We start from the raw sequence: 13,968 nt of genomic DNA on the forward strand, positions 1-13,968 counted from the left end.
TTGCAGGAAGGAAAATGGTACAAGCACATCAGCCAGGTGACTCTGAGCCCCTAGGCCCACCGGCACTCAGGGTGGGACTGCTGGCCCTGGGCAGCTGCACAGACAGGAAGGGGTCCTTTTGTAAATACCCTGAAGACTACGTCCCCCTCTCATCCCAGAGAAGGAGGATTTAGCCCCAGCTGACAGGTGCCTGCTGGACAGAGTGGTCTTAGGGGCTAAGAAGGATCCTGATGGGGAGACGTTAGGTTCTGTCAAAGCCCCGTGTTACTATGAGCCCCTCTGTGCCCCAGGACCCAGGCTCCAGATCATTCTGAGAAGGAGGGAAAGACCAGCCATCTCACCTCCCCAACTTGACGGTTCCCACCTCACCCGCTCCATGTTCACCTATGAATCCTGTGCTGCTGGTCCTCATTTTCTTCTGACCTGATAATTATTCCTGTATTTCAAGCCTTCTTGTAATTCTCTGCTTTGGCTCTGAGCTCAGTCATAGGGAAGATCAATGCTTGATTTCACCAAAGATACTCTCCACAGGCCAACCTATCCCAGCTCTCTGAACCTGGGAGATGTCACAGTCTGTGGCCATCAGCCAGGACGATCGGGGGACAGAAAGCCACTCATGCTTTTGGATTCAACTTTTCTACGCCAGCCCCGGTCATGGGGACCGGGTTCTCAGGGACCCACGGAAGTAGGGGGTCAAAGGCCTGTGTTGCTCATATAAGGAGATGTTGAAGATTCAGAAGCTAATTGGTGTTTGCGCTTCAGAAAGTGGCAGATGAAGCCTCCGATAGCATCTGAAATGGTAAAAACTGTCGCTATTGGCTCTCTGTGGGGAGGATGTCAGGGGATGGGTCTATATAGACCTGTGTTGATGCCCTGATGCCTCCTCACAGGGTGATTTTGCAGCTGGGACTGTGATCTTGATGACTTGGAGTCAGGATGGCTCAGAACAGACACCTCTCCCTTCAGGGACTCTGTTTCCTCCTCCTCAGCACTGTGTTGAGGGGTCAAGGTAAGAGCTGACCCTCTTTTCTGAGGTCAAGAGCAAGGAAGTGGACACCTTGGTAAAGGGAAAGGTCCCTGGAGTTCTAGAGCTGAAGCCTCAGTATAGACGCTATGCTTTTGACCAGAAAGGAACCACACTGATTGTGAATATTGGTCCCTGTCCTGTGGTGGGTCCACTGGTCATAGTGGCAGATTTTACAGAGAAGTGATGTTTGGTCTGGACTGAGGGGGTCAGCTTCCGTCCCCTCCACTGCCTCCCTTGTTTTCAGGGAGCTTCTATGAGTCCCAGTGGTTCCACTGTATGGAAGGTCTAGGGACTAACCTCAGCTGGGACTCTGGACTGTTCCCTGCTGTGTAGACACCGCCCCTGGGATTCCCGTGTTTTATACATTTATGCTGCTTTCAGCTCTGTGCTTGTGTGTGTGTGTGTGTGTGTGTGTGTGTGTGTGTCTGTGTTTGAGACAGGGTGTGTGTGTAGGGTGTGTAGGGTGTGTGAGGAGCGTTTGAAGCCTGTCTGTGTGAGAGGAACAGGGCTGCTGAGGAGGGATTGAGTCCGTTGGGCTGTGAAACACACAGGGTGCCCACACAGTTGGGTGTCATGTCAGCTGCCTGTAACCAGATTGTAGATAATTGTGCACCTGCCTGCTTCTCTCTGGCTCCTCTCCAATCTCACAGCCTCCCCTCTGCTTGTTGCAGTGTTTGCCCAGCACTGGGCTCTGTGGGAGGCTCTGCCTCCTGGCCTCACCTGTTCCCACCAGATGTCCATGTGGAGCAGAGGGACCTGCAGCCAAGAGAGGGGACCTCTTGTTTATAGGGAGTAACCGATGCACAGCCCTATTTGTGTAAAGTTACCGAGTCTCTGCCCCAGTCCCCGTGAATTGTCTCCTGATGTGCTGGTGTCCTGGAATGGCCTTTTCCCATCCCTAGGATCTGCTGTGAATGCTGTAGGGTGCCTTTTCTCTCTCCTGCCCTCTTCTGTCCCTCCCTGGGGGCTGCTTTCCACTAAGTGAGAGGACAGCAGGCATCAGAGATGGGGCAGCAGAAAATCTCGCCTTCAGGTTGGAGGAGGCAGCTCTTTCAGATTTGGGTGTCGGTCCAGCAGAGACTCAGGACAGCCCTTTCTCCTCTCAGTGCTCACTGTCATCCCCCTGGACCTCAGCCTCTAGTCCTCAGCTCTCCTTGGGAAGCCCCCTCCCTCTTCGTCTCCTCTCCTCGAGTGCTGGGCAGTTGCTAGTGAAGAGTCTTCTCCTGGTGGCCCTGACGTGCAGAGGTGGCTTTTGGTCCCATGAGGGGGAGACAACAGGTATTCTGATATGGGGACCCCTCCTCTTCTTAGGAAAACTGTAGGAAATTTCCTCAGTAGTTTTTTAAGAAGCAAGAACATGTTACCAAAGCAAACACTCTTTTCATTTTCTTTGAAACAACACCATTCAGAGTTATCTTACTAAAATTGTACTCTTCTACATCATGCTGCACTGGACTTGCTCCTTGTGAAATAATAGTTTGGCTTTTCTGAGCATCTGGTGATTTCTGAGCTGGGCACACATTACAGGAGTCCCCAGCTTGAAATCCATGATGGGCAATGGTACAAAATTATCCCTCAGATACAATGTATGCCATTATAGACAATAATGCTGTAGACCCTCAAGATTAGATGTTGGTATGTATTATTTTGTAACATGTTTTTACAATCAATAATATATTTTGGACATTTTTCTATATCATTGACTATTCTTTTATACACTAAAACATTTTATTGTAGAATTAAAAACCATAGGTTATCACAGGGATAGTACTGAAATTTGTACTTGCCTCCAGTTAGTTCAGTGTATGAGTGAGATGCAATACACTCACCTGACCATCTGTATTGGGCACTGAGTTGTTTTCTACGCTTTTGCTATTATGAAAAAAGTTGCTCTGAACTTCCCTGTATGTAAATGTAAGGACCATCCATGATTGTTTCTCTTAATCACATTCTAAAAGGGAAGTTGCTGCTTTATAGGTTATGAGTACCTTGAGGCTTTTGACACATAGAGATGAATGCCCGCTAGAAATGTTTGCACTGGATTTTAGTTCCACAAATGTTGTCTGAGGACGTTCGTTTCCACATAGCCTCACCAACTTTGTTGTATGAAGTTTTAAAATCTTACCCAGTTTTGTAGGCAAGAACTGGTGTATAATAGCTGATGTAATCCTTCATTTGTGAATTACTTGCTCGTGACATTTGCCCGTTTTAACTTGTGATGTTTGTCATGATTTATATTGAAGCGCTTTATACTATACTGCTACTAGTACTACTACTACTGCTACTACTACTGCTACTACTGCTGTTACTGCTGCTACTGCTGCTGCTACTGCTGCTGCTGCTGCTGCTGCTGCTGCTGCTCCTGCTGCTGCTCCTGCTGCTGCTACTACTGCTGCTGCTACTACTACTACTACTACTGCTACTACTGCTGCTGCTACTGCTACTACTGCTACTACTGCTGCTGCTACTGCTGCTATTGCTGCTACTGCTGCTACTGCTGCTACTACTACTGCTACTGCTGCTACTACTGCTGCTACTGCTGCTGCTACTGCTACTACTGCTACTACTACTACTGCTGCTGCTGCTACTACTGCTACTACTACTACTACTGCTACTACTACTACTACTGCTACTACTGCTACTACTGAGGTAGGAGGTAGATGGGCCCCTCGGCTGGACAGCTGGTGTTTGTCAAGTGGAGTAAAACTGAAGCTTTGTTCTCACCCGGGCACTCCAAGGAGAAAGCTCGCGGCAGAAGCTGAGCTCTGCTGAAGTAAAGAGATAAGGTGCCTACTGTTGAGGTCAAGGAAAACTTCCCTGTCTGCACATGTGTAGGAAGGCTCCTTGGGGGTCAAAAAGGGAGGGGCACCACGCCCTAATAAGTGTGGACATGCGCCCGTAGGCCTCAGCAGTGGGATCCATCTTAGCAAAAAATTGCACATGCATCTTGGGGAGGGTCCTGGGACTAGTCAGGTGTGAAAACAGAAACAAGAGAACTGCCCAGAGGTAAACAAAGGGCCGGAAGGACTGTCCTATGGAAGTGATTTAAATCACCTCCTCACTGTGCTCCCTGTTCAGGACGCCCACACTCCTCTCCGGGAGTATACCTCAGCCTAGTTTCTGACTTACTGCACTCCTCCTCATCAGGAAGGACGTCTACACCCTTTCTCTCTGGCAGTGTCTATCTGCCTTGTTTCTGTCTCAAATAAATGAACTCTTTCTCTGTGTGCTCTCCCATACATTGTGCTGTGTCTCTACTAATCAACTTTATAGCTGTTTTTACAGTTTTTGCCTCCTTGAAACATTCTTGCTTTCAAACAGGGGAAAGAGCCAGGGCCACAGCCCTTGGTGGATTAGTGGTTAGGATTCCTGGTTTTCATCCAGGCTATCCAGGTTTGATTCCTGAGCAGGGAACTAAGATCTCCCTTCAGGACCGCTCACTGCCGTCTCTCCGAGATCACTCCTACTACTGTTATCTACTGCACCAACACCACCAGACACCTATACTGCAGTCACTTATATGATCTCATTGAGTGCACAACAATCCTATGAGGCAGAATATATTTTTTATCCCCTAAAACGGATCACTGAGGCAAAGTTAAGTCACTTGCCCAAGGTGAGACAAGTGTAAGAAGTAGAGGCAAGACTCGAACCCAAGGAGTTTGGGTGCAAGTCCTTGTCCTTATTGAATGTTTCCATTTATAGGCTGAAATTATTTCCTTCAGTTTACTCTTTGAATTTTATCTTTGTTTTTAGTTTCATGGAAGTTTCTAATAATATTAATCATCTATTAAAATTTCCCTTGTTTTGTTTCTGCTCGCAGAACCTTGTTATGAATGTTCTTCTTCACTTCAAGTTTAAATAAATTATTTTATCTTTAATAATTTTATGAATATATTTAAATATATGTCAATACTAAATAACTGTGTAAGTTGTTTTATATATGATGTGAAGTTCTATCTAATTTTCTTTTATTTTCTTCAAAGTCATTCCTGATTTATGTCTTTTTCTTTTCTCACTGATTTGAACTCCACAGAAAAACATGCTAAATTACATCATTTCCATACCTTCTTTTTGGACGTTCTTTAGACTTTCATTCCACAAATATTTATTGAGTTAAAGATGGGTTTGTGGGGTGTTAAATCCATACCCTTTGCAGTTCACGAGATGCTGAGGTCCTAGGGGCGGTGAATGAAGTTCCTTGGCTCATAAAGCGTATAGTCTAGTGAAGTTGGGCACCGAAACAAGAATTCACAATAAACTCTGATAAGGGCCACCAGTCGGGACACTAGCAGGATTACTTAATCTAGCTTGGAGAAGCAGAAGGGGTGTCCCTAAAGAAGTAAAATTTCAGCTGAGGCCATGCATTCTAGAAATGAAGTTATTTATTGTTTAATTTACAGTATTGACAGTAAAGCCTAATATATAAACACTTGTACGCATACATGTTTAGTATGTCACTTTTATTTAAAATAATTTAAGTTGTTTATTTCAAGTATTAAAGGCTGAGAAATACATTCCAAGCTCCCATTACTATTACTCCTCTGTCAATTTTTCCTTGCCTTTGCAAAAGTTTTAGTCTCTTGCTCTATGTATATAATATTTTTCTATTTTTTCCTCAGGTTTATTGGGATATAATTGCCATATAATATGGTATAAATGTAAGCTGTACAAGGTGATGATTTGAAATACATTTATATAAGTACATACAGTTGGCCAAAAAGCACATGAAAAGATCTAATCATCAGAGGAATGCAAATCAAAACTGCAATGAGGTATCACCTCACACAGTCAGAATGGCTATCATCAAAAAGTGTACAAACAATAAATGCTGAAGAGGGTGTGGAGAAAAAGGAACCCTCCTACACTGTAGGTGGGACTGTAAATTGGTATAACCACTATGGAGAGCAGTATGAAGGTTCCTTTAAAAACTAGAACTAGAACTACCAAATGATCCAGCAACCCCACTCCTGAGCATATATCCAGAGAGCATAATCTGAAAGGAGACGTGCACCCCAGTGTTCATTGCAGCTCCATTTACAATAGCCAAGACCTGAAAGCAACCTTAATGTCCACTGACAGAGGAATGGATAAAGAAGATGTGGTACATATATACAATGGAATTAGCCATAAAAAAGAATAAAACAATACCATTTGCAGCAACATGGATGGGCCTAGAGATGAACATACTAAGTGAAGTGAATCAGACAGAGAAAGACAAATATCATGTGATATCATTCATATGTGGAATCTAATTTTTAAAAAAGATAGAAATGAACTTATTTGCAAAACAGAAACAGACAGCTATCAAAAACAAACTTATGGTTACCAAAGGGGAAATGTCAAGGTGGGGGAAGGATAAATCAGGCACTTGGGATGAACACACACTGCTATATACAACATAGATAACCGATACGGGCCTACTGTATAGCACAGGCAACTCTACTCAATATTCTGTGATAACCTCTACGGAAAAGAATCTAAAAAGGAATGAGTATATATAAATGTATAACTGAATCACTTTGCTGTACACCTGAAACTAACACAGCATTGTAAATCAACTATACTCCAATAAAATTAAAATATTAAAAAATATATATTATTAAATGATTACCATAATTAAGTGAGTTAATCCATCTGTCACTGTTTTGAGAAATTTTTTTTTTTTGGCTGTGTTGGGTCTTGGTTGTTGTGTGTGGGCTTTCTTTAGTTGCGGTGTGTAGGGCCTACTGTACATTGCAGTCTGTGGGCTTTACAGTGCTGTGGCTTCTCTTGTTTTGGAGCACGGGTTCCAGGGTCTCGGGCTTCCGTAATTGTGGCACGCAGGCTCTGTAGTTGTGACTCACGGGCTTAGTTGCTCCGTGGCAGGTGGGATCTTCCTGGACACGGGATTGAACCCAATCCTGTGCATTGGCAGACGGATTCTTAACCACTGCACCACCAGGGAAGTCCCTGAAGCTCTGCGTTGAATTCTTCAGTTCACTCCTACTATTCAGCTCCAAAATTTCTGGTTAGTTCTTTTTTAAAAAATATTTCCTATATCTTTATTGTTCTCATTTTATTTGTATTGTTTCTGGATACCATTAAAGATTTATATGTGTTCCCTTGTAGCTCTCTGAGCATCTTTGGAAGAATTTGTTTGAATTCTTTGTCAGGCAATCCCTGGATCTTCATTTCTTTGGGGCCAGTTACAGGAGGTTTACTGTATTCCTTTGCTGGAAATTTATTTCCCTGATTCCTCTTCTTTTTTTAAAAATAAATTTATCAAAAAAAATAAATTTATTTATCTATTATCTATCTATCTATCATCTATCTATCTATCTATCTATCATCTATCTATCTATCTATCTATCTATCTATCTATCTATCTATCTATTATCTATCATCTATCTATCATCTGTCTATTTATTGGCTGTGTTGGTTCTTTGTTGCTGCACGCATGGGCTTTCTCTGGTTGCGGGGAGCAGGGGCTACTCTTCCTTGTGGTGTGTGGGCTTCTCTTGTTTCAAAGCATGGGCTTTAGGTGCACAGGCTTCAGTATTTGTGGCACATGAGCTCAATAGTTGTGGCTCTCGGGCTCTAGAGCGCAGGCTCAGTAGTTGTGACGCATGCACTTAGGTGCTCCGCAGCATGTGGGATCTTCCTGGATCAGGGCTCAAACCTGTGTGCCCTGCATTGGCAGGTGGATTCTTAACCACTGTGTAACCAGGGAAGCCCCTCCCTGATTCCTGTTGATATCTTCTTCTCTTGCAGATGTCTGCACATTTAAAGGAGCCGTCACCTCTTCCAGACTCTATGTACTGATTTCAGTAGGGAAAGCCTTTCACCTCTGGGTAGGGGCACACTGGATTGTACTGAGGGGTGCCTAGTGCGGAGGCATGTGGTGGCACCAGGTATGGGAGGGCATGAGGGCTGTTTGGCTCAGGCTGCTGACGTCCACAGCATTGACACTTGGATGTCAGCAGCCTGACGTCCTGCGTGGTTTCTGGCAAGCATTGCAGGTTCTGCAGTCAGTGGAATGGCAGTTGGTGTCCTCAGCAGGGCCTCTAGTGCCAGTGGCTAGGGACCATCCTGGCAGTGGTGGTGGCCAGAGCTGCTGGTGCACACTCTTAGCTTTGGGGGCCTGCTGCAGATGCCTATGTAGGGGAGATGCTGATTGCTGACACTCACGTAATGAGAAGGCCTAGGAAGGCAGCAAGGACCTGGGCCAACGAGGGCTCATTGGCACCTGCAGCGACCCTAGCTCTTAATGTGCTCTTTCACGGCTGCACACTCTTCCCCTGGCCATGCACACTGTCGTGGAAGCTGATGCTGGGCGTCAGGCTGGCGGCATTCAAGTGCACAGTTGGAGGGCCTATTCCCTGAGCATGTGCGTGTGGTTGGGCACTCACCCTGTGGGTTTAGGCTAGCATCTTGCACTCACGGAGCCACAGAGGTCTGAGCTGCATGAGGTGCTGTTACTGGGCTCTGGAGGAAGTGGAAGAGGAAGGAGCAGAGGAGGACTCAGGTGGCTGGTGTGAATGAGCGTGTATACACTGGGGCTAAAGCTGGTGATAACCGCTGCTGCCTGCATCATCTGTGCTGGCTCTTAGTTTCTTCAGGGGTACACTCTGCTGCATCCGTCTGCAGAGCAGGTCACTGTGAACTGTGATTGCTCCTGCTATGTGGCTGCTATTGGTCCTTTGCTTTTTTTGCCTTATTGCTAGTCATCTCTATAAGGCTGGCTCAGGTCTGGGTGAGGCGAAGCAGGACTTTCATGTGGTGCCCCCAAAGGCTAGGGACACTGATTATTCAGCCTGCTCTTACTTTCCTGATGAGATGAGCTCTCTTGGCACCCCTGGCATTGAGTAATGCTGGCTTGGAGGATGGAATAATGCCACAGTGTCCTAGTGTGGTCAGACTTCTTAGAGAACTCCAGCTCTTTCCAGAGCTGGTTTTGTTCCTGAGAGCTGTCTAATTTTTGGTCCTTGTTAGGGGGATGGAGGCTGCTGTCTCCTACGTGAGCATTTTGGTGATGTCACGCTTGAGGACTTTATTCTTTGAGAGAATGATTTTGAGTGTCGAATTTTAGGTTGGCAAATATTTTTTTCTTTTGATACATCTAAGGCTTCAGTCTACTCTATACGGGCATCTCTTTTTGTTCTTGGGGACTTAGATGTTAGTATAAATGTTTCTCAATTTTATATACCTAGTCTCTGTCTTAATATTTTTCTTTCTGTCAATTTTCTGCTGTTTCTTCCCATTTCAGGAAGAATTATCTAGGTTATGTTGTAGTAACAAATAATCAAAATTTATTTTTATATGACATGTTCTATTCACTTTGGTGGGATTTCTGCTATCATGATTATTCAACTAATCAGGTTGTTGAAAGTCCCACCATCTTATTATGCTACCACTTCAACACAAGGCTGCAGGATTTGCTGTGGTAGAAAAATACATTGGCTCTCACATGTTTCTCTGTGGAATTGACATCATTTGTTCTCACACTACATTGGATGAGCCAGATCACAAAGTTAAGCTTAACTTCAAACAGGCAGAGAAGTATTAATACTTCCATGTGCTCAGAAAAAGAGAATTTTAAATGTCACTGAACACTAGTAATGTTACCATCTGTGATGTTTCTACACATGGATTCCTTTTTATATGGCCTGCCTGAGTTTTGCTGGGCTTATTCCCTCAAAGGATTGGTGTCTTTCATCAATTCTGGAAAATTCTCACTCAATATTTTTCAGATATTGCCTCTGCTCAATTCTCTCTCTTTCTGTGTCTCTCTGTGTCTGTCTGTCTGTCTCTCTTCCTTCCCTTGTTTCATTTTAACTTATTTGAAACCTCAGGGTTCCATTTTCTGCCTCTGATTTTCTCTTCTGTAATTTTCATCCTTCTGTTTCTATGAGCAGTATTCCAGATAATTTACCCTAACTATTATTCACCTCACTAATTCTCTCTTTACCTAAGTTCAATGTTATGTAAAAATTTAATTTCAATAAATATATGTTTCATTCATAGAAGTTAACTTTAGGTTTTAAAATTTTTTCTATGCATTTAAAAAATTCCTTGAAGTTTCTTTAAGAGTTTATTTTTATTTCTTCAGATATGGTAGATGTGGTACTGGTATATCTAAGATGAGAATTCTCTGTGTCTGCTTCAGTAGTTTCTCTTGGTTTTTGTTAACGGAACTTTGTTTCTTTGTGTGCTTCCTTTTCTTTTTTTTTTTTTTGAAAATATACTGGTCACCTATATTTATAAAAATTATTTTAGAGGTAATTTGAAGCAAAGTAATTTGAACAAGATTATTTACTCTAGAAAGAGTTTATTTTTATTTTTTCATGATTTCATGGTATTATCAGTAGTGGGCCACCTTAATACAAGTGCAAAAACTGATATTATCTGGACAGTCCGTACATTTAAACTCTGACTCTAATTTTGTGCAAGAGCATGTCTATTTCAACTGGTGTCCAGGCTTATTGTGCAGAATGTCTTCTTTTGAGTGTCTCCTCTGGGCGTTGGTTTGGGATTTGATTTATGCCTCTTCACCATCAAAGGCCATAACCCATCCCCCCACCCGCCCCCGCCTTGGGCTAATGCCCTCAGGGCCAAAGTACAGTCCATGCTCCTGTATCTCAGTGAGTTTCCATTTTCCCTTCAGATTTGGCCTTTTTATTGTTCCTATCTTATCAGGTCTTTAATGCTTTTAAGATAATTTTTAGTACATTTACTCCACTTTACTTATTTTCAGCAGATGAGATAGCTTCAATAACCAAGCCTACCATTACTGAGATAGTCTCCTGGAACTTTTCATAGTAATGAAATCATCTACTTGTTTGTTTGTGTTATCAACTAGGTAAAAGCTATGTGAAGGCAAGAACATTGTCCTATTGTTTTCTGCATTTATAGCACTGAGAATAGGATAATTTTAGTGTTAGTGAAAATAGCTTCCTGTGTGCTTTTAGGATCCCATTTCAATCCTAAAACCTCGATGTCAGACTTCTAAGGAAAACCCTGAATAAGCTTCACAGGATGTCTCCCTTCCTCTACTACCTCCTTTGCCTCCTTCCCATTTATCTTTATTTCCTTCCTAGAATGAACCCAGGTCTATGGACTGAACTGTGAATATCCACAATTCATATATTAAAGCCCTAGCCCCCAGTGTGACTGCAGTTGGAGGTAGGGACTTTAGGGGATAATTAAGGTTAAATAAGGTCACAGGTGTGGGGCCCTAATCCAGGAGGTGGCATTGTAAGAAAAGGAGGAGAGGGCGATTTTCTCTTTCTCTCCCTGTGCACATGCACTAAGGAAAGGCCATGTGAACACCAGTGAGAGAGCAGTGCCCTGCAAGCCATGAGAAGAGGTCTCAGAATGAGATCTGCCCTGCCAGCACTTGGATCACCCTGATGTTTTCTGACCCTGGAGGGAAGCCCTACATTAGTTTTATGTTTCTGTGCTACAAATTACTGCCAAACATGGCAGCTTAAAGCAACAAACACCTAGCATCTCATACTTTCTGTGGGCCAGGAATCAGCATGGCTCATCTGGGTCCTTGGAATCATGATGTCTCCCAGGGTGCAATCATGTGAAGGTTCAAGAACCCAAACCTACTCACCTGGCTGTTGGCAGCATTCAGGCCTTTTTGGACTGTTTAACTGAGGGCCTCAGTCCCTAGCTGGCTGTTGGCTAGAGGCCTCCCTTGGTTCCTTGTCATGAGCATCTCTCCATATACAGCTCCAACCTGGCAGCTGGCTTCCTAAGAGCAAGACAGAGAGCAAGTAGGGGGAAATCAGAATCATCTTGAAATCTAATCTCTTAAGTGAGATCTCATCACTTTTGCTAAATTCATTTGTTAGATGCAAGTTACTGGATACATTTGACTGTGGGGATTACACAAGGATGTGAACACCAGGTAGCAGGATAATTGGGACACCTTAGTGTCTGCTTACCATAGTCCTTTGTTCCTAAGGTAGATGAGAGTGGTCCCTGTGGGACAGAGAAGGAGAGGGAGGATTCCTCCCTGCATCATGGGCCATGAGCTGCAACTGAGATGGGGAAGCTGGGCCCCTAGTAGCCTTGGGCACATCGACAGGGAAGGCAGCATCCAGAGTCCTCTGAAGGCCTGTCCTGGTATCCCTGGAGGTGGGTTCTACAGGCTTGTGGGAAATACCTGGGGGCCTCCCTTACCTTTACCACGTTTAGTGATGCCACACTGAGAGCTTAGAGTTGGTCCTGGTGGGAATACTTGCATCACAGAAAACAACAAATACTCTACACCAGTGATTTTTTTTCCCCTCAGGGAGCTTATTTTTTAATACTTACACCACTGCAAGGTCTCCTAAAATGTCTCTTGTGTCCTCCTTTCTCTGGCTGTGTCTGTGTCTCTCTTGCAGCTCTGGAGCTGAGGCTGAAGGATGGAGGCCACCGCTGTGAGGGGAGAGTGGAAGTGAAGCATCAAGGAGAATGGGGCACAGTGTTTGACTTCAACTGGATCTTGGAGGATGTAGCTGTGGTGTGCAGACAGCTGCAGTGTGGAGCTGCCGTTGATGCTCCCCGAAGGGCTTATTTTGGACCAGGGGTTGGCCCCATTTGGCTTCGGTATGCTTCATGTAAAGGGACAGAGTCAGCTGTTAGGTACTGTAGGCATTCTGATATCATAGACTATCGTGATTATAGTCTTTCCCATGACTGGGATGCTGGAGCAGTCTGCTCAGGTAAGTTCTCTATGGTCTGGGCGGGGGAAGGGATCCCCAGCAGGAAAAGCCTCAGTCTCATTCCCAGAATATATGAGAATCCGATCATAGCTTTTAGAGCATATTTGTGAGAAGTCTCTACTCACACAGTGATGCCTAGAGTACTAGGTGCTCAAGAAAGCAGAAGGGCTTGCTTGGCAGTAGACAGTAGGAGCTCCAGACTTATTGGTCACTGGGCTCTTCAGGTCTCTGCGGTAGGTGTCATAAAAGTCAGGGAGGTGAGGTCAAATGTTTCAGGTAGGTGAGGTACAGCTGCTGGGTTGGACCTCTGTGACTCAGTTTCATTATGGTAGCTGTTTTGTGTTCTTTTATGAAATGGTCAGTTAGGTGTGGCTACAAAAGGGGTCATAGGAGAGTGCAGGCAACAAGGATTATTATACTCACAGGTCCTAGGAAGACAGAGTCACCACACACCATCAGGTGGGTATATGGGGGAGGTGCCAAAAGTACAGGCTCAACCAAGCAGTGGGACCCAAAGAGGGAGTGAAGACCTATGAACAAGCGACAATCCTGGGGGTCAGGGTGGAGTTGCACAAGGAAAAGGCGAGAGGGGATTTCCCTGGCGCATTTGGATGTCACTAGGTCACGGCCAGGGGAGGACAAGAAGGGGGATTTGTGGCAGGGGCTAGTCTCATCACACTGGTGCACCCGGTCACCTGGGTGGGGTGCTCACATCCCACCTGTGGGGATATTGAGGCAGCAGGAGAATGTGAAGTTTTGAAATTTACAACAAAGTCGCTGGACAAAGCAAGTGCAAAGGGCAGTGAGGCTAAGAGAACCTGAAGTGACTCATAAGAAGTGCTCAGTGCTGTCTAAGTGTATTTGACCTGTGCCAAGGTGGATGCAGTAAAGGCTGCACTGAAACTAGGGTGTGAGTGAGTGGTCACAGTATCTGCCAGAGATGTTTCCAGTTGTTATCACAATGGTGGATGAGATGCCTAGGAATTTAATCCCATCAGAACATCTGGACTGGAGGAAGTTATTTTCAGATATCACACTGAATTCCCAAATGTAGGTTGTTGGATCTTAGGAAAGGGCCATCCCATCTGCTGGGATGGTGGGATGGGAGAGCCCTGAGAACACTTGCAGGAGGTCCCTAGCAGCCATAGCCAATCAGCACTTTGGTGTTATGCTGGGGAAGATCATTAGAAAAGTGATCTTTCCCAATTTCACCTTCAGCAGATTTTTTATGATTCTAGTTGA

At 44.5% G+C, this 13,968-nt stretch overlaps 1 protein-coding gene across 1 annotated transcript in view; it reads left to right on the top strand.

Annotated features, from left to right (window-relative positions):
• Positions 1–930: 930 nt before the first annotated feature.
• The window catches only part of LOC130843078 (antigen WC1.1-like), a 62,771-nt gene continuing 49,733 nt past the window's right edge, over positions 931–13,968 (top strand). The window contains exons 1-2 of the mRNA XM_057719734.1: positions 931–1,009; positions 12,406–12,726. Of these exons, the coding sequence (XP_057575717.1) occupies positions 937–1,009; positions 12,406–12,726 (394 nt within the window). The 5' untranslated portion in view covers positions 931–936. The remainder of the gene's footprint in view (positions 1,010–12,405; positions 12,727–13,968) is intronic.

This window comes from Hippopotamus amphibius, unplaced genomic scaffold (genome assembly GCF_030028045.1).
Source record: "Hippopotamus amphibius kiboko isolate mHipAmp2 unplaced genomic scaffold, mHipAmp2.hap2 H_2, whole genome shotgun sequence".
Taxonomy (NCBI): Eukaryota; Metazoa; Chordata; class Mammalia; order Artiodactyla; family Hippopotamidae; genus Hippopotamus; species Hippopotamus amphibius.